This window comes from Mytilus californianus, unplaced genomic scaffold (assembly GCF_021869535.1).
Source record: "Mytilus californianus isolate M0D057914Y unplaced genomic scaffold, xbMytCali1.0.p SCAF_5, whole genome shotgun sequence".
NCBI classification, from domain to species: domain Eukaryota; kingdom Metazoa; phylum Mollusca; class Bivalvia; order Mytilida; family Mytilidae; genus Mytilus; species Mytilus californianus.
Genome location: NW_026262701.1, coordinates 78662748 through 78688540, shown reverse-complemented (window position 1 = coordinate 78688540; position 25793 = coordinate 78662748). Strand labels below are relative to the sequence as shown.

Sequence of the window (25793 nt, the reverse complement as noted above, 5' to 3'; positions counted from 1 at the left end):
TGCACAATACTTATTATATAATAATTTACACATCCTGTTTGGTGTGTATCTCCTACCATATCATTATTATTTGCTTTTAAATATAAATCAGAAATAACCAACTTAAAATGGAAAATTTTAAAAGAAAATAAAATGCTCCGCAGGGCGCAGCTTGATACGACCGCAGAGGTCGAACCCTGAACAGTTGGGGGAAGTATGGACACAACATTCAAGCTTGATACAGCTTTGGATTTGGATTGTGATTAAATATTTGACACAGCATAGGTTTCTAACACAGATTGAATGTGGTCTAAGAACTTAAAAATTTTAAATTGGACATTCACCTATTATGGTCCAATATCCAAAATCTAAATACATGGTTAGATTCAGCATATCAAAGAACCCCAAGAATTCAATTTTTAATGAAATCAAACAAAGTTTAATTTTGGACCCTTTTGACCTCAATGTGGACAAAGTTGATAACGGGGCCCAAAAATCAAAAATCTAAATACATGGTTAGATTCAGCATATCAAAGAACCCCATATATTCAATTTTTGTTGAAATCAAACAAAGTTTAATTTTGGACCCCGATTTGGACCAACTTGAAAACTGGGCCCATAATCAAAAATCTAAATACATGTTTAGATTCAGCATATCAAAGAACCCTAAGAATTCAATTTTTGTTAAAATCAAACTAAGTTTAATTTTGGACCCTTTGGACCTTAATGTAGACCAATTTGAAAACGGAACCAAAAATTAAGAATCTAAATACACGGTTAGATTCGGCATATCAAAGAACCCCAATAATTCAATTTTTGATGAAATCAAACAAAGTTTAATTTTGGACCCTTTTGACCTCAATGTGGACAAAGTTGATAACGGGGCCCAAAAATCAAAAATCTAAATACATGGTTAGATTCAGCATATCAAAGAACCCTAAGAATTCAATTTTTGTTAAAATCAAACTAAGTTTAATTTTGGACCCTTTGGACCTTAATGTAGACCAATTTGAAAACGGAACCAAAATTTAAGAATCTAAATACACAGTTAGATTCGGCATATCAAAGAACCCCAATAATTCAATTTTTGATGAAATCAAACAAAGTTTAATTTTGGACCCTTTGGACCTCAATGTGGACCAATTTAAAAACGGGGCCCAAAATCCAAAAACTAAATACACGGTTAGATTCAGCATATTAAAGAACCCCATGAAATCAAGAATAAAACCCCATTGAAATTGGTCAAGAAATAAGCAATTTATAGGAAGTATCTTCTTTTGCACAATCCTGTGCTATTAAATATTTCTTGCTATTGCGCAATACTGTACAATTGACAATTTCTTGCTATTGCGCAATATTGTGCTATTGGATATTTCTTGCTATTGCGCAATACTGTGCAATTGAAGATTTCTTGCTATTGCGCAATACTGTGCAATTGAAGATTTCTTGCTATTGTGCAATACTGTGCAATTGAAAATTTCTTGCTATTGCACAATACTTATTATATAATAATTTACACATCCTGTTTGGTGTGTATCTCCTACCATATCATTATTATTTGATTTTAAATATAAATCAGAAATAACCAATTTAAAATGGAAAATTTTAAAAGAAACAAAAAAGGAAAAAAAGAAAAAAAAGGAAAAAAAAATAAATCCCCCCCCCAAAATTTTTTGAACCCCCATTATGATTCATCACCCCCAAACTCAATCCCAGCCTTCCCTTTGTGGTATGGTACCTTGCAGTACAATTTCAGAGAGATCCATACACTTGAACACAAGTTATTGTCTGGAAACTAGAAAAAAATGTGTTTTTTGGCCCCTTTTTGGCCCCAAATTCCTAAACGTTTAGGGCAATTACCCCCTAACTCAAACCCAGCTTTCCCTTTGTGATATGGAACCTTGTAGTACAATTTCAGAAAGATCCATACACTTACACACAAGTTATTGTCATGAAACTAGAAAAATGCTTGTTTTTTGCCCCTTTTTTGGCCCCTAATTCCTAAAATTTGGAGGCAATTACCCCCAAAATCAATCCCAGCATTCCTTTAGTGATATGGAACCTTGTGGTACAATGTCAGAGAGATCCATACACTAAGACACAAGTTATGTCTGGAAGTTACAAAAATGCTTATTTTTGGCCCCTTTTTGGCCCCTAATTCCTTTACTGTTATTACCATAACCCCCAAAATCAATCCCAACCTTCCTTTTGTGGTATTGAACCTTGTGGTAAAATTTCATAAAGATCCATTCACTTAAACTAAAGTTAGAGTGCGAAAACCAATGTGTCTTCGGACGACGCCGGACGACGACGACGACGACGACGACGACGCCAACGTCATACCAATATACGACCACAAAAATTTTTTTGCGGTCGTATAAAAACTGAATTTTACCCCTATGTTCTATTTTTAGCCGTGGCGGCCATCTTGGTTGGTTGACCAGGTCACACCACACATTTTTAAAACTAGATAACCAAATGATGATTGTGGCCAAGTTTGGTTTAATTTGGCCACGGAGTTTCAGAGGAGAAGATTTTTGTAAAAGATTACTAAGATTTACGAAAAATTGCTAAAAATTGACTATAAAGGGCAATAACTCCTAAAGGGGTCAACTGACCATTTCAGTCATGTTGACTTATTTGTTAATCTTACTTTGCTGAACATTATTGCTGTTTACAGTTTATCTCTATCTATAATAATATTCAAGATAATAACCAAAAACAGCAAAATTTCCTTAAAATTACCAATTCAGGGGCAGCAACCCAACAACAGGTTGTTCGATTCATCTGAAAATTTCAGGGCAGATAGATCTTGACCTGATAAACAATTTTACTTCATGTCAGATTTGCTCTAAATGCTTTGGTTTTTGAGTTATAAGCCAAAAACTGCATTTTACCCCTATGTTTTATTTTTAGCTGTGGCGGCCATCTTGGTTGGTTGGCCAGGTCACGCCACACATTTTTTAAACTAGATACCCCAATGATGATTGTGGCCAAGTTTGGTTTAATTTGGCCCAGTTGTTTCAGAGGAGAAGATTTTTGTAAAAGATTACTAAGATTTACGAAAAATGGTTAAAAATTGACTATAAAGGGCAATTACTCCTAAAGGGGTCAACTGACCATTTCGGTTATATTGACTTATTTGTAAATCTTACTTTGCTGAACATTATTGCTGTTTACAGTTTATCTCTATCTATAATAATATTCAAGATAATAACCAAAAACAGCAAAATTTCCTTAAAATTACCAATTCAGGGGCAGCAACCCAATAACGGGTTGTCCGATTCATCTGAAAATTTCAGGGCAGATAGACCTTGACCTGATGAACAATTTTACCCCATGTCAGATTTGCTCTTAATGCTTTGGTTTTTGAGTTATAAGCTAAAAACTGCATTTTACCCCTATGTTCTATTTTTAGCCGTGGCGGCCATTTTGGTTGGTTGACCGGGTCACGCCACACATTTTTAAAACTAGATACCCCAATGATGATTGTGGCCAAGTTTGGTTAAATTTGGCCCAGTAGTTTCAGAGGAGAAGATTTTTGTAAAAGTTTACGGACGACGGACGACGGACGCAGGACGACGGACGCAAAGTGATGAGAAAAGCTCACTTGACCTTTCAGGTCAGGTGAGCTAAAAAAGGAAAGAAGAGGCAATACATAAGAGAGGGTGGTAAAAGGTTATTTTCATGCAACGTGTTTTGCCATTTTTATTTCACGTGCAGTCGTGAAAAAGGTTCGTTATTCACCGTGTTTCGTGAAATCGGTAAAAAGATCAACGTGCAAGAAATTTTTAATTGTTTGTTCATCGTGAAATGGCAATTTTATTTCGCGTTCTTCCGTGCAGATACCCCCCCCTCATAAGAATCTGATTTTTTAATCAAGAAAGTTTATGAGCAAAGTAGGTCACGAGAACAATGAATTCATTTGGTGTGACCTAATGCTTAACCATTGCAATTGCTTGAATGACTCATGTTGTAATAAAGAAAAGACAAGCTATACTTCTCATTTACAATCAAATTATAATCCTATAAGCACCTTTGAAATGGCACATTCTTACAATACCTTTCTGACATCACAAATAGTCAATGCAATCATACCATGTAAACATAAAATGCATATTTATTTGTTCAGTTTAATAACATGTAAAACACTCTGAATAACAACTTAAGATATTGCTTCACAACTACAGACTAAGTGATATAAATATAAGCAAATCAAATAATTTACAGTTGAAATAATAAAGATATGCAAATCAAGAGTTTAAATGCCTTGCTTGCAAACTTTGTTTGGTTATTTGCTCAGACATTGTAATTAAGATTGACACCTAAATTAAATGGGTAGGCCAATGATTTGTATAGTGAGCTATAGAATACAGACTGTTACTCCGCCTACCCATTGAATTTAGGTGTCAATCTTAATTACAATGTCTGATTAAACAGCCAAACAAAGTTTGCAAGCAAGGCATTTAAACTCTTGACTTGCATGCTATATTATTTCAACTGTAACTACAAATGTTCTAAGGCATCAAGTATTTGAGAAATAAATTTTGAAGGAATATTTATTATGTCTGCAAATCTTGGGAGCATTTTTGGTTTATTTTTATGTCCCAATATTACAAACAGGCATACACCTTATAATCAGTCACATACCTGGGTAACCATGATTAGTTGGGTTACTTTTCAACTTAATGGTTTCATCAAATTAAATTCAAATTACTGGAAACCAACAATCAATCAATCAAATTGAGTGGAACATTCCTGTGGCATGATTACAGAATTATCTACCACAAGAGAAAAAAATTGTTCAAAGGCTCTTTTCTAGTCTTTTTGTATAGTAAATAAAATTAAGAGAGAAAAAAAAAGTTTTTTCAATAAAAAATATATTTAACAGTTTTGTGTGTTAAAGGAAAGAAACAGCACTTTTAAAATAAATAAATATGTCAGTATGTACAAATACATACAAAAACAAAAACTATACAGAATGAGAAACAATACAAAATCTATAATGAATATTAACAAGGAAGTGATGAATAAATTTACAAGATGGCTCCTACAGTATAACTAAAAAGTAAAAATATATACATAACATTTATTATCATATAAATAAAGATTCAATAATACAACCAATACAATCCAGAGATTCGTTCTTGTATACTTTGTAAAGGAGCATTTACTTTATTTAACAAGATCTTGGAAATTATAAATTATTATCGGACATCCCATCACAGATAATTACAGAACACCGGTACATATGTCGTTTTTTCACTTTCGACTGGCAGACCATCACAGAAATATACAAATATGTATCCAATTAAATTCAACACTCATTGCAGCTACTCGCATGTTCTCTTCAACAACAAAATTTTGATATTTAAACAATACACAGTGGTATACTAGCATACTAAATTTGCTAACAGGGAAAAAACAAGTATCTTATAACCATAATAGAAATTTTCCTAGATTCTTGCACAGCCTTAAAAAAACAGACCACAGCCATGTTTTCATATTTATCACTGGGATTAAACTGGGAATCTTAGTCATCCATACTAATTGGACTGGTAAAAGTATATATATGAAGTTTTAATAGAGAAAGATAGCATCACAATTTTGAAATAAGTTTTCTTTTGTTTTTGGTTCAACTTTCTAAATGCTCATATTTAATTGGTGTATCGTAAAAAAAAAATATGTCCATTTACCAGTAACATAACATTCATGAAAATGGTACACAATATACAACATTCATAAATTTTATTTATATGTACCCTGAAATCAAATACTGTTATGGTATTTGATGATGCTTTAAAATAAATAAACAATCATTAATTAAAGTGTTAAGTCAAAAAAATATCTGCATCTGCATGATGGTGCAACCTACAAATGTGAAGTATATTGAAATACACTGAACATCAGCTTAAACTAGACGGACAGGTCTGATAAAATATTATCCAATATACATTGTCTATATCTTATAAACAACACTTATTAAAACATACTCTAGCTGAGCATACATTTTTGAGCAAGACAACAAGCTAAAATACCAAATGACACTATGAATTAACCTCAAAGTAATCAAGTAAAAGTGTAAACTTTTTCTCAATGTACCATGGTAGTATGGTGTGCTGGTTTACTAGTAAATTATATATGTAAATCGTAACAATGACAAACCCAGAGGTGTAACGATACACTAAACATATTTTTGGTACATATTGCAATAAAATAACCAAAAAAACTGAACTGAACCTTGTTTGGTGAATTGTTACACCACTATGAAAAAAATTTCAATAATAGGGTTACAAGTTGCAAGGAGTGATTAAATGAATTCTTACACATCTTTAAGGCATCAATCAAAAGACAGAATGAATTGTCTTAACTGAAAGGTTTTAATGTACAATAAATTCAGAAATTTTTTAGCGCCTTTCTTATTGCAAATGTAGAACAATAGATAAATTATTTTGATTTCAGGAAATCTGCATACAAATAATATTACCAAAATTAAAAATGTGAGTTTTAATTTTTGTGAAAACTGTGCGTTGCAAATAATGCAATAATAAAAACATTTAAAAAATTTCTGAATTTACAGTATGAAAATAAATATAGAAATAAATATTTAAGAATGAAAATGAGTTTAAAATGGAACAACTTTACCATGTTTTGTAAAGTCTTACAAAATAAAAAATTCTGCTCCAGGTTTTATCAATGGGTTTCTTCTATAAAAGGAAGAAGATTTAAGACAATAGGAATGTTTTATAATTAACAAAGTTTTTTTTTTTATCTTATTCTTACATCCATAAACTTGATATCTTAGTTTATTGCCTAAGAAGAAAAGCATGGAATTTTTCTTCATATAATTAAGACAATGAGAAATCACACTTTGACTGCATATCTGATAACTTTTGGGAGAAGATGAGAACGGAATCTGTTTCACATATTTAGTTTAAACATATGTAAAGAATCTGTATATCAAATACCAATTATTCATAACAAAACACACTAATGTGAAAAAATATCACATTTAGTAAAGATAAAGATTACATTAGTAAATATAAATAAATAGAGATCATTAAAGTATGAATTGATGATTCGAATATATAAATAAGACATTTTATTTACAAATTACAAGTCCATTATGAAAGACTTTAGTTCTAACTTATTAACAAGTAACAGATATAAAATCTAACTTAGACTAAGGTGAGACATATCATGAAAATTCCACTTTTCAAAATGAATGTATGAGGGCAGGATGACTTTAAATATTAGGGCTGTCCCAAAATTTACCCTGTGGGGGATGGAAGGCACTCAAATTAATTAATTATAGGTGGTTGCATTTTCCTTAGAATTTTGTAAGAATTATAAGAAAAATGAAAACTTTTGTTTTATGGGTGATCACAGTCTTAAAAAAAGTGCCTGACATGCCTTTACTGTAATTCTTGAACAGTCCTAATTAGTTGATGGTCCTTGCATAAAAATTTAATATTCAGAAAAATCCCTGTGTAATGCTGGTATACATTAAATATGCTATCTTATCATGGAATAGTTGCATAGTTGCCAATTTGCCTCCCAAATGTGCTATTCAAAATCCCTTCACTAAAAATATGTTTTATCTATCATAGAAAACTTCTGCAGGTTGGCAATTATGCATTTATTTTGATAGAATGATCACTAAACACTGCTTCTGTTCAAATTGGAATGATAAATTATATATCAAATTAGTATAACTGTATCTGATATCAATAAAAAAAAAGAACCCAGAGAATGGCATGAATTTTATGAATATTTACTCCCAATTAAAAAATAAAATCTTCATTTCAAAATTAAAATATATAAACCATACTTAACAAAATATTTTGACCAAAGTAATAAATACAATGTGAAAATAATTGCAATATTTTCCACAGAGGAACTTTTTGCATATTATATTCATGATACTAACACATAACCATTCTTCTGGTCAACAATTTTAATACAAAAATACTGTTTAAAGACAATACATAATTTGGAATTTACTTCACAATGAAGGATAGATGATCAATGATGGCTTGAGCTATAAACAATGAATATGTACTTACTACTTAATTGAAGCCTAATATTTACACCTTACACTTTAATCCTAAGGCAATGGTTTTTAAAGATTCTCTCATATAGGAAAGGCTAAGCACACAATTTTTAAATTTTTCATATACATGTTTTCACATATATATATTTTTTTATTACTTTTTTAATTCTTTATATTTTTTTTTTTTTTTTTTTTTTTTATTTATTTATTTATCTATTTATTTTTTTTTTTTTTTTTCATTTTAAATACTTTTTTCTTTTTTTTTTTTTTTTATAAACTTGTTAACAACAACAAACAGGATATTAAATACAAGCAAGAACAAGCTGAGAGAGAAAAAAAAAAATCTAACTTAAATATTGGATAAAAATATCACAATAATAACAAATATAATAAAAACATTTAGTTAGTACTATATATTTCAAAACACTATAAAGGCAAATGCCCGCACTTTCCATGGAGAGATTCCCTTTAAATGCATGGGACATGCTGCCTGGTCTCTATCACAGTTTGTAAGAGAAAATATACATTTAAATAAAGCTAATTAATAAATGTACTGTTTATCACAATCATTCTACAATGTCTCTATCGTATCGACTTGGCGCAACACAAAATACCATCTGGAAAAGGTAGGTCACATGTCCTGAAAAAGAGAGGAATTATCAAGTACACAATTTAATTTCAAATTCATGGTCAATCTAGCAGAGGTGTTGTTAGATTTATGTAATAAGATTGATTTAATCGATGGAATGGATGGATCTTCACGTCCTGCGAATGTGAAGATGTTATTAAGATTTGAATGTGACGAAAGACACACTGTGCAGGATTTTTTCATAAGATAATACAGTGTTAAAAATTATTCAGAATTCAATTCAATAAGTTTTTGATCTTATTGCCAAATGCCATACTCTTAACAGATAAGCCGCTCATACCAATTTCAAAAGTTTTGTTTGGCTGAGGGCATCAATTTCTTCGTGCCAATATGATATAAACATATTGGGAAGAAACTATGTTGTAAACATTGTAGAGTAGGATGATCTTGGAATTGATTATATCCCTTGCTCCCATGCATTCATAATCTTCAGAGAAACCATTACTTATAAGCTGTTTAAATGTCAAATCTGATTAAATAATTGATTACGTTCCTAACTTTATACACCGTTAGGCAGATTAGAGAAGGTTTTTTAAAGGCCATAACAAAAGGGGGCTTATTTCAATAGATATAAACAAGCCACCAAAGTTTCATGAAAACTGCTCAAAGCTTTTTTGAGATATAGTCCAAAAACTGGAAAATCCCCCTTTTTTTTTATGAATAAAGTCCCTATACTCCAAAACGTAGAATCAGAATATTTTTAAAATCACAATGGAACTTATGTTAGTATATATAAACAATTCACCAAAGTTTCATGAAAATTGCTCAAAGTATTTTTGAGTTATAGTCAGAAAACTGGAAAATCACAATTTTTTTCATGAATTAAATCCAATAACTAGGAAACCTAAAATCTTAAATTTATAAAAATCAAAAGAGTGCTTACGTCAATAGATATTAACAATCTACCAAAGTTTCATGAAAATTGGTGACAGTGTTTTAAGAGTTATTGTCTGAAGTGTTGACGACGGATGGAAAACGGTATACCATAATACGTTCCGTCTTTAAAGACAGGCGCATAAAAATGTGAAATAAATTATTGCTATATCAGGAAATGCTACACACAAATAATGCTATTCAAATAAAACGCTGGTTTTAATTTTTCGGAACGCTATACTGTAGTGATTTTTGCAAAATATAAACATTGCAAAAAATTTATGAATATATGATACAATCTTATATTATACTTACGCATAAATGATAATTCTTTTTTGTATACAACAAATGGCACATAAAATATTAGTCCACTAAACATAAATATAGATGCATAGAGAAATTCTATCCTAGGGTTCTGTAGAATTGGTGCTAACACCAGGTAAAAGGAGCACAGTAATACTATAATTGGTATTATAATGGGTACCTGCAAAAGAAAGACTGATTGATTAGTGCCTGCTTAACATCCAGCGGCAAATATTACAAACATACTACGGACAATAACATGATAATGAAATATGAATATATCCTGCTAAAGTGCCTTGTACTACACCACAACGGGGAGTCAGACTACCTCACATAGTATCAGCCCTTAGGGAGACATATCACACTGCTCAAAAGCATAATTCTGACTCCGAGCAGAAAAATCAGAACTCTTACACCTAATTGTTGTTTTTCATTTGTGGTTCTTAAATTCTAATCTATGCAGTAGTCCAATATCTCAAAATTTTGTTTTAATGAAAGTCATTTAGAGTATTTTTCACTTGCAACAGGGGAAAATATATGTCGGTCTTACATGCTGGGAGAAAACAGATGATTATAGGAGTGGAAACTACTATGACATCCTTTGGTTTATACTACATAAATATAAAAAAATAAGAAGATGTGGGTTCGACTATCAATGAGACAACTCCCCACCAGTGACCAAATGATGTAGAAGTTTGTAACTATAGGTCACTGTACAGCCTTCAACAATGATCTTTATGCCTATATATAAAACTAAATACATTTCATACATCACTGTAAGCTTACTTTATATGGTCTGTAAGCATCCTTCTGTGTGTATCTCATGACAATAAGTGCTGCCATTGTTAGACCATAAAACATCCAGGCAGCAAAACTGAAGAAGTCAATCAATGCAAATATGTCCCCCATCAATACTAATATACAGGCTAGTAATGTCTGAAATTGTAAAGTAAAACCAATAAATAATATTATATCTACATTAACAGATTAGGCAAAATGATCTTCCCATCTTCATGTCAAATTTGTCTTCAACAGTTTCCTGAACCTAAAAGTCTTTATAAGTTACAACATCCATAATTATAAATCTAAATTCAAAATATTCAAATTTTATCAAAATTCTGATGTGTTGAGTACATTTGACTTTTTACCAGTCAATTACATTGTTCTGAAGTTATATTGCTTTCTAACGTTAGAATAATAGAATGCTTACAATTATGAAAATGATGAACGTTTTTCACCAATTTTATGGGCTTTCTACACAAAGGTTCTCCTAATTTGAAATTCAGTATTATTTCAGAAAAAAAAATTGTAAGGGGTTCCACCAAAACCCTGTGTCTCGCCTACGATTGCTGCTGTCAGTGTAAAAGTGTAGTGTTGACTTAAAAAGTGAGTTCATTTATCAGTAAAATACAGATTTGAAAAAAAAATTAAAATTTTTTCTTTAAATGCTATTTCTTGGTCTTGAAGATGTCCAAGTTTCATTAACAATCCATGAAGGTTTACCATGTAAAAAAAAAAAAAAATCCCAGACTGTCTATAAATGTTAACTGTAAAAAACTAAGTCCATCTATCAGAAAAATACTGAAAATGAAAATATTTTTCAAAAGTTTGCTTCAGACATTATCTCTTAATCATAAAAAAAGTTCTGCTAAAGTTTCATAAAATTCTATAAATATTTGACAAAGTAATTGATGTGTAACAAACTTTAACCCTAGACTGTATCTACTTGTTAACTGTAAATCAAACTAAGTCCATTTATCAGTAAAATACGGAAAAATGAAAATAAATATTTTCAAAATTTTGCTCTGTATACTGTATTTTGGTCATAAACAAACTTCTGTCAAAATTTCATCAAATTCCATGAAGGTTTGACAAAGTTATTGATGTCTAAAAAACTTTAACCTCAGACTGAACCTAAATGTTGACGCCGCGGCCAACAGAATCTAGGATCACTAAGTCTCGCTTTCGCAACATAAATGTAGCAGGCTCGACAATAAAAGGGATAAATGCATTATTTTCGATTATCACTAAAAGTTCAACAAGCCAAAGTTGTATGCAAAATTTTACCAAAATCCGTGACATAGCCCATTTACTGTAACTTGACCTTAAATAAAAAAAAAAATAGATAAAAACACAAAATCTCTACTAAAGTATTTAGACAACCTAAGTTATTATGATGCGTTAAGTTTAGTACTGTCAAATAAAATCAGGACAAAATGTTCTTTAATGATATGAAAAAAATGATTATTGACCATAAATAAAACACAACAAAGTTTTCTGAGTATACACATGTAATACTTACTGATACTACTAAGGATGGAAGAGGAGTGAATTGTCGTGTATGTACAAATGATAAAACTTCTGGTAGATGACCTTCTCTAGCAGCAACAAACATAACTCTGTAATTAAAAGGGTAAGACTCAACAATAAATTTAAAACTGTAATATAAAATTTACTTTAATTGTAAATAAAAAAATATTCAAAAATCATATCTTTATTTAAGTTTTTTGTACCCCCCTCCCTATCTAATTAAAATTAATGACGTAATAAAACTATTATTATTAAGAAAAAAGGTATAAATGTGTTGAAGATTTTTTGGGAAAAATGTTAAAATAAAGAAGAAAAAAAAAGGCTGACATGAATTTACTCAAAACCTTAATCAATAACTTAAGGGGAGTTAATATCGTTTCAAGGGAGATAACTAGTAACACTATAATGAATGCAACATCATCATGATAAAGATGGATGTTGTCAGAGGTACAAGAAAAGATTAAAAAAATCTTTTTGGCCAAGCTGCATTATTTTTTTATTTTTACAATCAATGAACTATTTATTTTCTTTTTGAATCCCAAACTTTATAAAAAGTTTGCACAGAAACTTTGCAGTTACCTTCCTCCTGTAAAGCACGACCCATTAGCAGCACCAAATGTAGAAAATACAACAGATAAGGGAATAATAAATGCCATAACACCAAGAACTCTGTGTCCCCATGTCTGAAAATTAAAAACATAAATTCATTGAGAAAATACAAATATCCATTATGGGACATTTTTGATGTAAGCTTCTGTACAAAGTAAAATACAACAACACGAAAAAATAATGAGCTGTGGGACACTTTTTCTTTTCTTTTTCTTCAGACAATGACATTAAAATATAAAGTTTAATGAAACAGGTGCCTTAAAAAAATTCTGATTTTCTAAAACCAAGTTACAGTAAATTTGTGTAATATGTTTAACTTACTTTTAGACATTTTTGACACTTTTACTTATTATGTCTGTTTGTTTTGCTCACACCTTGTTGTCAACATAATGGAAATCTATGCAACTGTCATACAAGTAAGAGGTTTAGCTAGCTATGAAACCAGGTTTAATCCATTATTTTCTACATAAGGAAATGCCTGTACCAAGTCAGGAATATGACAGTTGTTTTCCATTCTTATGATGTGTTTGAGCTTTTGATTTTGCCATTTGATAAAGGACTTTCCGTTTTGAATTTTTCTTGGAGTTCAGTATTTTTGTTATTTTACTATTTACATATCTAATAAATCATACATGTACATATTTAAAAATAAACCAAACTAGACATCATTGAGATGGGAGCCATCTCTGTGGGCCCCGCTGACCTTGAACTTTGACCTAGGAAGTTGTACAAACATTATGACACACCCTCTGCTGTTGGTTAATATACATGTCAAGTATAAAGTATGAAATTATAACGGTTCTCTAGATATAGAGAGGACGCAATTTGTTACGGACGGACAGACTGATCACTATAGGGCGACCCGCCACTAGGCGGGGCCCAAATAATAGAAAATGCTTTAAAATTAGATTATTGGAAAGTTAAAAGTTTTCACAACAGCATAATCATCCCTTTATTTCACCTTCAGGTAAATTTGTTTTTTATATTAAGTGTATTAGTCCTTTAGATAAAGCTTGTTCCTTTTTAGTTACAACTTTTATATTGTCATATTATCTTTTGCCATGTAAAGATGAGCTATTTTTGGAATGACAATGTAAAAATCAGTAATGTGGATCTTAATTTTCTTTTCCACAATTCATGCAGAGTTTTAGGCACCATACTGCTATTTGTGCGCCATTACTGGACATCATTGATGTTCCCGTAAAAACGTGACTTCAAAAGAGAAACTGAATGGCACCACAAAGGCAAAATTGATTTTTGTGAAGTCAATAGTTCAAGTGTTACAAAATCACATGGTTATGTGTGGCAGATTCCCAAATGAGGATAAGGTATACTGTTATATATTTTCCTTACCATGTGCATATATGTGCAAATAATTTAAAATTTAGCATTTTTTGGCTCAAAATTCTGTTGAATTGTTGAAGAAAAAATATGTAAGTAGAGTGATAACTTATAGATTTTTATCTGCTTACCGTAGCAACTGCACTTGCAGATAATAATTCTGCTGGTGACAATACTGTTAGATATGATACATTGGTGAGTATATAACATACAGTGACTAGAGGTATACCAATCATTATGGCTCGAGGTAGATTTCTATAAAAATATATCAATGTAGTATATAAAAGTCATAGTGTATATAACATAAGAGTAAAATGTGGTGTAATCATCTTAAAAGCAACAACAACCTACCAGGGACGTCATTAGAAGGTAAACTTTAAATAAGTAAGTAAGCAAAGCGAAATTGCTCATTTAAGCATACAACAAAAGAACAGTCCAATCTTTATTTTAAGATACAGACTCATTTTATTTCTAATCCAATCAATACGATGCAGTCCGGTAAATCCGCCAACATAAGGCTCTGATCGTACGTATTTCTGCTTAATTATATACAAATTGTATCAAATTTAATATAAAAGGATTCACTGACAAATCAATTTTGAGTAGTTCCATTTCCCAAAAAAATATCTGAAATAAATTTTAAAATCATAAATGGGGAATGTGTCCATGAAAACCAGATTGCTGAAGTGGAAATCAGGTGAATTTGACACATAGACCTGAATTATTGACACATAAAACTTGTTTTACCTATAAGCCCCTAATTGAATTTAAAAGCTGCAAGAAAATTGGTTTTGGGAGTAAAATGCTGTGTTTCTTATTAAAAATTGTTACAGGTCCAATGGAATATGTGGCAATTAACTATTATTTTACATAAATTTTACAAACAGGGTATTTTATCTATGAAATTTTTTTTTCTGTTTACAGGAAATTGCAGAAAAATTTCAAGCATAAGATGTTTTCTATTCATTTCACCTTCTTTTGGGATATAAAAGAAATCCAATATTCAACTGAAATGTAAAGGGTTGATGGACTTTTGAGGTACATTTGCTAAAGAGTCAGTAACAGATAAGTCAGGACCACTGACTTGCCCTATTTTCATCCCTTTAATGACATTCAAAAGACTTCAATTTATGAGCTGAAAATTCAAATCAAAATACATTGAACTGTGATAAAGTTCTTACACATAACTTACTTGTAAGGATCCTTTAACTCTTCTGTGACGTAATTCAAATTATTCCTTAGAAAAAAAGCAATATAAACACTTAAGCATATTCAAATAACATATAATTTATTCAAATAACAAATAATTTATCAAAATTAAATATAATTTATTCAAATAACAAATAATTTATTAAAATTAAATATAATTTATTCAAATAACCTATATTGGTTTGTAATATTAAATCAAAACTTCAAATATACTTCAAAGAAATATGTTGTGTATTGAAATATAATTAAAACCCTTTCTAATGCAATACAGCTTTCACATTAAGTCTGCAGAAGCCTAGGATGATTCCAATATATAAAGCCATATACACAGAAAATAAAATAACCTGGGTAACAAGACTTCATGAAACTGCAGAAATTTCTGCAATTTGTATTCAATTAATAATTGATTTACAAAATCTTTCAGTTTTCAAGTTCATACATGTAGGTACAATTATAAAATTGATAAAAAAAGTCAAAATTCATTTGAGGTCAATAAAATACTGCAAGTAAAATGTAGATCTGGACATTCTGAACATTTTGCCTGAATCATATTTTCTTTATCTATTTCTGATTTTTCGAGATATTAAACAAATTTCCTGCCTTTTACTGTTATGTTCTATTTTTAGCCAAGGTGGCCATGCTTATTGCTGTAGCTGAATAAGCTAAAAAGTGAAACTCGATATTGGTTTCAAAAAGATTAAAATACCATTTTTCTAAAATTTGATTAAGCACCAACTCATTCAGTTTTTTTTTCTGTGTTTTAATTAGTTCCAGAACAGTTATCAACTCAAGTTTGTTGCACTTTCCTGGTTGTCAATGTTTAAAAATTAAACATACCATCCATCATATGCCCAGAGTCCATCGTAAAATGCTAGAGCTATAATAGATGGTGAAGTTTGCGATCCTTCAAACCCTGACTGTAAATACTCTGTTTCACCTAAAAATTAAACAGCTTATTAGCTTCAGATGACTATTACATTTCAATACATTGTCAAAAATCTTACTATAACTGTTACTTAACATACATGATCATACATTAAATAAAAATATATATAGCATTGCAAACCATACAATTTAAGAAATGCACTTTGAGTTGAAAGACACACTTGCAGACCAAAAACATGCATGAAATTTCATATGACTGCTTAATAATCTTCTAATATCTCATATGATGATGATGATGGAAGGCTGTTTAAAATCCAGCGGCAAATTAAATGCATATTCAGGACTAGAACATGTTAATATAATATGAATATTAACCCTGCTTTGTTCAGACTGACACAATGAGTTGGATATATAATGTGCTGGTTCATAAGGTAACATTCTGCAGGAAGACATGTCTCCCTATGCAGACTCATTATTCTGACACTGTGCCGACCAGTCTTTGCTCTTACTCCTTTATGCCGTGTGTTAGCAGAGAAGCAGCAAATACCAAATTTAAATCTTTGGTTTGAGGCAGCCGGGGTTTGAACTCTCAAACTTTTGCACTCAAGGCAAACACACTACCACGAGACCACCAAGGAGGTCTAACAATATCTCATACCAAACAGCACCACCATCAGAGTTATTTTCATTCTAGGGCTGCCAGACTACTTGTATTGTCAATTTTTGATCTAAAATTTGTTAATTATCCATTTTAACCACAAGTGACATTTCTTGCAATGCCAGTTATTGCAGGACAGCAGACTAGTTAAATTTCTTTTTTTCAAAGAAAACAGCATTTTTTTGTGTTATACAAATATCCTGTGTTACATCTTATAAAAGTATGAATTATTTATTCTGCCATACTTTGTTTGCAGAATATCAAAAGTTCAAAACGACACTGTTATTCTTACCTCTGGCAATCATAACAGCACCTCCCACTACTATAACCACTATTCTTAACTCTGGCAATCATAACAGCACCTCCCACTACTATAACCACTATACTTACCTCTGGCAATCATAACAGCACCTCCCACTACTATAACCACTATAGTTCTTACCTCTGGCAATCATAACAGCACCTCCCACTACTATAACCACTATACTTACCTCTGGCAATCATAACAGCACCTCCCACTACTATAACCACTATAGTTCTTACCTCTGGCAATCATAACAGCACCTCCCACTACTATAACCACTATAGTTCTTACCTCTGGCAATCATAACAGCACCTCCCACTACTATAACCACTATAGTTCTTACCTCTGGCAATCATAACAGCACCTCCCACTACTATAACCACTATACTTACCTCTGGCAATCATAACAGCACCTCCCACTACTATAACCACTATAGTTCTTACCTCTGGCAATCATAACAGCACCTCCCACTACTATAACCACTATAGCTATCAGTTTGGTAATGGTGAAGAAATTCTGTACTTTGGTCGCTAGTTTTACACTATAACAGTTGATAAAGGATATGGTTACTGAAAATAGATAAAAGAAATTGAAATTACTGTTAAAATATTTAACACAACAGTATAAATTTCACCTCAAATGAAAATTTTTGTATTTTTATAGTATCTCATTAAGAGTTTTATCTATTAAAGTCAGCATATTTGTTTTCCAAGCACTGCTCTGTTATCAGATACAGTATTTACCAAATATAGTGCACGGTTTGAAGTTACAGAAAAGTGTAGGAGCTTCTAGTGTCTCGTTGAAATATACCCCGGCAAGTCTCCTTTCATTAAAGTTTTTAGCTTTTGACTTCTGACATATCATGAAATTGAGAATGGACTTTGTGTTTTTCAGTCATTTTTGATCTATTCATAATATTCATCATTACAAATTTTGATATACAGTTCTCTATTTCTTTGAAAACTAGTTCCTTAAAATTTTACTACAGTAGGTGATCTTAACCTAGAAAACATCCAAGGTATTTTACAAGTTGATAAAAATATATTGAAGAACCTACAATTTGTCTCTAAGGAAAGGAGAAGGTATGATAAGGCATCTTTTTTGGCACTTTGAATTAGCAACTAAAAAGGTATTATAAATTTGTCAAATAACCTTAGTGAGTCAGGTATCAGTACATAATATAGAATATTTTTTGCATGATTCAATTTTTTTTCGGCTTAGCCAAATATAAGGGGAGAAAACTCAGATAACCTAACTTTTATAAAGGAATGTTTTGTACATTTTCCTATTTTGTTTTGTGGCAAGAAGTCCTGTGACCCTAATTTTAATTTTAATTTTCTGAAAGCACATTATAAGGTCTATCTTCTCAAAATTCATTTAAAATTCTATCAATTAGTTTTCTTTCTATTCACACAAAATTGGTTTTCCATTTATAATCTATACAAAATATGACAATTTTACACAACCTGTATCTTGAAAAAAGGCTCAGTGACCCATCCTCTTATTATATTTTTGAAAAAGGCACGATATAAAATACACTTTGGAAAAGCATTAAAAAATTTTATCGTTTTTAATTTAGATCCCCCATCTACCTTAATCAATAAAATCAACATTATTTTGACAAGTGAAAAATTTAACTATTTATTGCAGTTTTAGGGGCCATACAATGGATCTTTTATACCTCCTCCTTTCGTCTTTATTTTTTCTTGTTAGATTTTTTAAACTCTGGAGTCTCCCATAGATTGTCAGGCTTGTCCATACCTTATATAATTAATCTCAATAACTCTAATTTCTGCTGCAACCAGCTTTCAAGGAGGCTGAAATTCAGACCAACTCTACCCAATCTTTGAACTTACACAAGCATACAATAGCTACTAATTTAACTGCTGTGCTTGATGGTCCACAGGGGAAAAATGGCTCTACAGCATACAGTCCAAAACTCATAGCAACCACCCCAAATAAAGCTGGTTTCAATATTAAGACTGAGGTCCAGGCAAATAAAAAGGCTGGTACTGGTCCAAGGTTCTTGTGGAGTGGCCCAAATGCATCTTTGAGGTATGCATATTCAGCACCAGATTTAGTGATCATTGTACCAAGTTCAGCATATGATAGAGCACCTAAAATAGAAAAAGGTTTTTTGATAATTTTGATTTAAACATATACATACTTGTCAGTGATTTATAGAATTTGGTTTGCAGCATTCACCAATTTTGAATTTGAAGTGAATTTTTTCATTAACATCATCAATTTTTCATAAGAATTTATGAGATTTTGCAATAAAGTTTTTCAAAACCACCATCTTTAAAATGTGACATTAATTCAGAGCTTCTTTGAAATAGTGCATTTTAATATTTAACTTAAAGCATTTTTGTTAGGTGCAGGCTTGACCAGAAATAAGTGCTTGTGATAATCAAATATTCCAATGTGAAAGTAAGTATATAGCTTCAAAAATTAAAAGTGAAAGTAGACATCCAGCTATTAGTGTCATACCAACATTTTAGATATTTTGGCCAGGGATTATTGTTAACACAGTTTTTAAATATGAATATGTTACATAGTGCAATGAACAGATCAGAAAAAGTGGGCTGCTCCATTATTTTCCATGTGCGGAGGGCAATATGGCACTCAAAAGTGAAATTGACAAAATTTGTATCAAAGGTGCAGTGACATGTATGTCTCTCCCCAAATAAGAAGGCAGTAGACGGCTACCTCCAGGAGGACAATATGTCACTACGTTTAAAACAGATATGGCAGCCAGTAAATCACACATGAGGTGTATTTGTATACACATTTAGTTTAATGAATTTTTCTTAAATCATAAGTTTTGAAATGATACTTGTACATTATCAATTTTCTACAACTCATTTTTTTTCTTTCAAAATTATTCATATTTAGATATGAATTCAATTTAAACCTCATTTTGATGAGCAGTTTATTTCAATTGTTTTTGAAAGGAAATTTTCTTTAATAGAAACTGCAATTTAAACTACATGTATATGTTCATGGTAAAGTATTACATAAAATATGATGTGTACTGGAGTAAAAAAAAAGTTTAAAAAAAGCAAAACTAGGAAATCATTAAATTTGTTAAGAGTATGAGCTTTTAACTGAAAATAAAATGAAGTATTGAAGTTTGTGTACAAGTTATATAATTATTTCCATCAATCTTAAATCTTTAAGAAATATTAAACAAAAATTATATAAGTGTGAACTGGCTGTTTGACATCCCAACAATGTCTCTCCACAAAAATGGAGGGCAGGGTGGAATGATCAACAATCTGTTATAATTTACATAGTTTTAAGGTCCCTATCATTATATGCCATGTATGTCTCTCCGTATTAGGTAGTTTGGATTAGCCCTAACCTGGAATAAGAATTCATTTATCATTAAACGATGATTTTCTATAATATAACATCTGCTTCCACTGCCTTGACTCTTCTCCAACATGTGGACTGTTCCTCAAAGATCGCCAAGGAGGGCAAACTGGCATGTTTAAAAGTATCAAATCAATATAAAGATGGGACCATTGGGCTCTGTTTTAGGTGGCATTTTTGTCTCTCCAATAATTCCAGGAGGGCTAAATGCCGACCCATATCCTAACAGCCAAATATTGGGCTGGGGATCAAGACCATATGCCAGAATTGTCTCTCCAAGATCTGTTTGGAGGGCGAACTGGCAACATCACCTAACAACACAGCAGCGCCACGTGTCTCTCCAAGAGATATCAGGAGGGCAAGATGGCACTCTGTTTCTTCAACTACCTAATACATTTGAAGGACAAAAATTGTCATTTATTAAACTTTAAGATATGATAATCTGCCAAATTCATAGTTTTCTTAAATTTTTCATATCCCTACTTCAAAAATTATGAAATTTACCAATTTTTCTGCAACTAAAAAAAGTGGGAAATAAAAAAGGCAAAACAAATTATAAGTAATGCCCTCTTTATCCCGGTAAAATGTAAGAAAATAACAAAATCTGTCCTTCATCACTGAACAATAATAGCAAGATCAGTTATATAGCAACACTGCTGACATAGGCAAAGATAAATAATAAAACATGTAATTAAGTGTGGGGTTTAAAAAGAAAATAAGTTCTTCTCAAAGTAATTTAAGCACTTGTGCACAGGAAAACTGCAAAATATTCTCAGTCAAGGTTAAAACAACATATAAGGAAACTGGATTTTAACATAAAACAAAACATTTTACTTTCAACTGAATCAATTCAACAAATCAAATATAAAAAGTTAAATTTTGTATTTTTCACTTCTCTTTGCCTTCCTTTTTTAAAACATTTGACATATTTTCTATCATTCTTGCGTTTAAGTTAAAAGCCCATTTCACCTAGGATTTCAATGACTATTTTATCTCTTATCATAGCCAATGAAACCATTATATGTCTAACAATTTTCTTTCTGGTTTTATTGCCAAAATATCATATTTTTTATGTATCTAAATCAATAAAGATTAAAATTCTTTCTGCACATTATCAGATCATTTTCAATTTTAATCATATGTACACTGATACATTTGACTAACAAAGAGATACAAGTTAGTTTCAAATAGTCAATCTGCCGACATACAAGTACTGTATTAACCCAAGAGATAAGAGATACACATGGGGTATTAAAACTGATGATCAATCTGCTAAAAGTTGTATGGCTAAGAACTAAATCCTATATGTGCAAGTTCACCCTCTAAATAAAACACTGGGTAAGGAAAAACAATCTGTTGTTCGGCACCCAGAAAGACAAATCTGCATGCAAAGTTACTAATCTTGCTATTGTTGTTGCATTATATGTAAGAAAGGGGAGACAACTCTATTAAGGGATAAATTCCATAAAGAAGGACCAAGGGGAAGTAATTTTGAGTAAAACTGTCACCGTGGCCAAAATGGTGACTTTTATTTTCTTAAGAGAATTAGATGGCTATGCCATGTTTGTCTCTCCAATGAGATGGTTTTGGAACAGTCCCCTTTTCCTGAAAGAAAGGGAACTGCTGAGATAATTATTGACCTAACTGATTCAGGTTTTAAGTGCCCCCAAGAGTTCATGCAAGCTGTTACAATTTTAGATATTATACAGCAGGATACTCAATATTATATGTAAGTTCTACTACGAATGAGTACAAACTGTATCCTACAGTAAGCCACCATGTGCATACATTTTGTTCTATTCTACCACCCCTGAATCAGTTTCTGCACAAATAATAAAATAAACTTGTGACAGCTCTTTGAGTTGTCGTCTGCAACTGGCTCCAGCTGTCCTACTTACATCTGGAAAATCAGGTGATTTCCTGGAGACAGCCAATCATCAGCCACCTGTGTGCAAGAAAATATAATCAACAACAAATTTTAGGCGGGGAGACTTATGTTGTCTCCCCTTAACAAACAATCAATAGAACAACACAATATTTCAATAAAGGAGTAAAATGATTTTATCTTTATTTTCAAGAACCAAAATCCTGAACACTGAATGATATGAAATAAATATTTATAGATGTATTGCTTTCACGAAATCCCAAACATCCCCACTCATAAAAATGGAAGTCTTGATGTTTGACAGATGAAAAATCAATAATACCCATACCATATCAATTTCAAATACTGAAAAATATTATCAATCTCAAACTAATCATAAATTCACTGATCTTAAAATAGTTCAAATAATGTTTATGACAAAACTCCTTCCAAAATAAATTTCTTTATAATCACAAATTTTCTTTTATCTATCTTTTGCATTAAAAAATTGTCTTGAATGAACTTGTCGGAAGTTAAGTAATTAATCCAAGTGCCACGTGTTACAAAAATACAGATATGAATTGAAACAGTTACATGCCTCAATATACAAATGTTTAACCTCATAACATCAAAAACAACAATAAAATTCTTAGATGTATATATGCAATTGAATCTACATACAAAAGAAAACAATAAATAAAACCAACAAAATAATCAAACCTGGTCTAATCATTTTAACACTTCTTTTCCCTCTTAGGACACTACAAACTTATTCCTATATGAACTATTTCCCAATAAAAAATATTGCTAAATACGAAAGCAGCATGATAGTATACAGAGTAGAGAAACACATTTTGATGCTTTTACCTTTGAAATAATTAAGAACTGAAGTCAACAAGAATGAAAAATTTAGTGGCACTTAAAAGAATTGGTTACAGGCGATAGTTGAGCTTATATTACTCATGAACAAGGGAGACAACCCTGATAAGATCATGAAATAATCCCATTGCAGCAGAAACCCCTCCTCCAAGACCTATCTACAAAAACTGAAAGTATGTTACAGTGAAACAGGTGTTTTTTCCAGGAATTAACCTTACATTTACACACATGTTACCTGTCAGTACACAACTTTGCTTAAAACATCTGATATTTTCGTAAATAGTTCTGAACAGAATTATCCACAATCAAGAAAACTGGTAAACACCTGAATTGTTTTACATTGAAAGTTCAGAATAAAGTATCTTAAACAAACTTTTGTTATATTTTTCACATATATATTGCCTTGTGAACAAATATTTGGAAGGGGGATACAGCCTGCTGAAAGTTTTGTTACCATTTGGAAATTAATTAATGAAAATAATGCTGAATAAATTTTGTGTGTCTGAAGCACTTTCCTGGATTTACCTTCATTAAGAACCCTCAAACTGCAACATTTGAAAGCCATGGATTTATTAATTTGATAATAATCCAGTATAAAAATAACATCAAGAAAACAGAATTTAACATCCAAATTCCCCCTTTTATCATTATTAAACTGTCTGTTAGATATTTAAAGGGAAATGTACTTAAATAATATGTAGATCAGAATTAAAGGGATAATATATCAATATGCTGATCAACAGACATTCCACCATATATGAACTTAATATTTTCATAAATAAAATACCAAGAATGTAATAAATTCATAATCGATCTAAAACATATACAACAGCTGCAAAAAACATTAAAAATACATGTACTAATTTGAGAACACTTTTTCAAATAGATGTATAGAATAAGCATGAAGAACTCATAATCAATGAATAATGTTGTAAAAACCATTTTTTTTAAAGGATATTTTTTTAATATATTTGATGTATGTTAAAATCTTTCACTTAAAATTTTTAAAGCAAGAAGAAGCTAAAAGCCTGTATGACACTGAAAAATTTCTAGCCATAGATATCCATCCAAATATGAATTATAAAAATATTTTTGAAGTCTCTATTGATTCATAAAGTAAATTATGAATATCAGTGAAGGTTAACTCAAGTATTAATCAAATTTTCTATAAAGATTTTTTTTTAAAATTCAGTTCCAATCCATTCAACGTTTTTTGTGTTGTGTTCTTTTTTCTTACTGAATCACTTGCCAAATAAACAATATATACTAATATGTATTTTCATGATTCAATTTGGATATAAACAAAATGGTTTTTTCCAATTCGTCTTAATGCAAATGAAAATGGTAAAAATGATTGACGATTCTTTGAAGTTATGTGCAAACAATTTTATTTTTGTAATTGAATGATACAAACCAAGCATTGGTGTAGTTAAATATTTCAAACTCACACACTATTAATTCTTTTAACAGTATAACAATATCAGAATAAACAAATGCATTTTAACTCTTAACAAAATATTTAGTCTGAATCACCATAGCTCTTTTTCTGATTCACTAGATACCTTACATTACCATGACCAAAGCATGTATCAAAAAGCTCTTGGACCACCATGCAATCTCAAGACTTCCTATTTGTGTCTTGAAAACTACATTTGAATATCTTAAAACATAAGTTTTGCAGTGAAACGCTGTAATTTCAATTCTTTCCATTCAATTCTATGTGAGGGTCTCAGCGAAGCATTACACTAAATGTACTTGTTATCAATTCCATAAGCATACATGCCTGTTTATTTGTTTTTGTTTTGTGCTTTTTTCCCCTGATTAATATGATAGAAAATTGTTTTGTAAAGCCTGCAGGCTAAATAATTTGTTTCCATTATATACAAAACTCCTGTTACAGAAATGCAGCCCCCAAACCTAGACCTTCCATAGAAGCTCTTGACCAATCTCACCAGAATTCTTTCAAAAGTACCTCAAATCTGTATAAATGGTAGAATTTTGTTCACTTTTTTCCTACAAAGCAGTAATCAATAAGCATAAAAGAATTCTGTTTTGTTTGGTAAGTGAGGGAAAAGAGAAGCCAACAAGTTATATACCTACCCATAAGAGCTAGGACACCACATCCTAGCCACACCACAAAACTCAAACCCACCGATCCTGTGCTCATTAATACACCTTTGGGTGAAATAAATATTCCTGAACCTGCAAACAGAAATTAACACAATTAACTTTCTTCTAAGCTAGACTGAAACATCATTTTTTTTTCAGGACATTTTTTTTAAATTGTATTAACTACATATGGGGGCACCAACAAAGCAAGAATTTAAGCAAAAAAACAAAACAAAGAAAGACAAAGACAATAAAAATGCTTCACTGAGCGCAGCCGGATACGACCGCAGAGGTCGAACCCTGAACAGTTGGGGCAAATTTGGACACAATATTGATGCTTGATACTGTCTGAATTTGGATTGTGATGAAATTTTTGAAATAACATAGGTTTC

General features: G+C 31.0%; 1 protein-coding gene across 9 annotated transcripts in view; it reads right to left on the bottom strand.

Moving 5' to 3' along the window:
- Nucleotides 1–25793, bottom strand: part of LOC127701499 (b(0,+)-type amino acid transporter 1-like) — a 79372-nt gene that overhangs the window by 3458 nt on the left and 50121 nt on the right. For 6 of the 9 annotated variants that reach the window (XM_052205385.1, XM_052205387.1, XM_052205386.1 and 3 more), the window contains 11 exons: nt 25393–25494; nt 19031–19291; nt 17618–17743; nt 16164–16263; nt 15310–15354; nt 14249–14372; nt 12747–12850; nt 12160–12256; nt 10644–10793; nt 9870–10038; nt 8199–8672 (listed from right to left, as the gene is read on the bottom strand). In XM_052205385.1, the coding sequence (XP_052061345.1) occupies nt 8599–8672; nt 9870–10038; nt 10644–10793; nt 12160–12256; nt 12747–12850; nt 14249–14372; nt 15310–15354; nt 16164–16263; nt 17618–17743; nt 19031–19291; nt 25393–25494 (1352 nt within the window). In that variant the 3' untranslated portion in view covers nt 8199–8598. Of the gene's footprint in view, nt 1–2796; nt 8673–9869; nt 10039–10643; nt 10794–12159; nt 12257–12746; nt 12851–14248; nt 14373–15309; nt 15355–16163; nt 16264–17617; nt 17744–19030; nt 19292–23817; nt 23838–25392; nt 25495–25793 lie in introns of those variants that run through there. The other 3 variants (XR_007982067.1, XR_007982068.1, XM_052205391.1) reach the window with 2 other exon arrangements.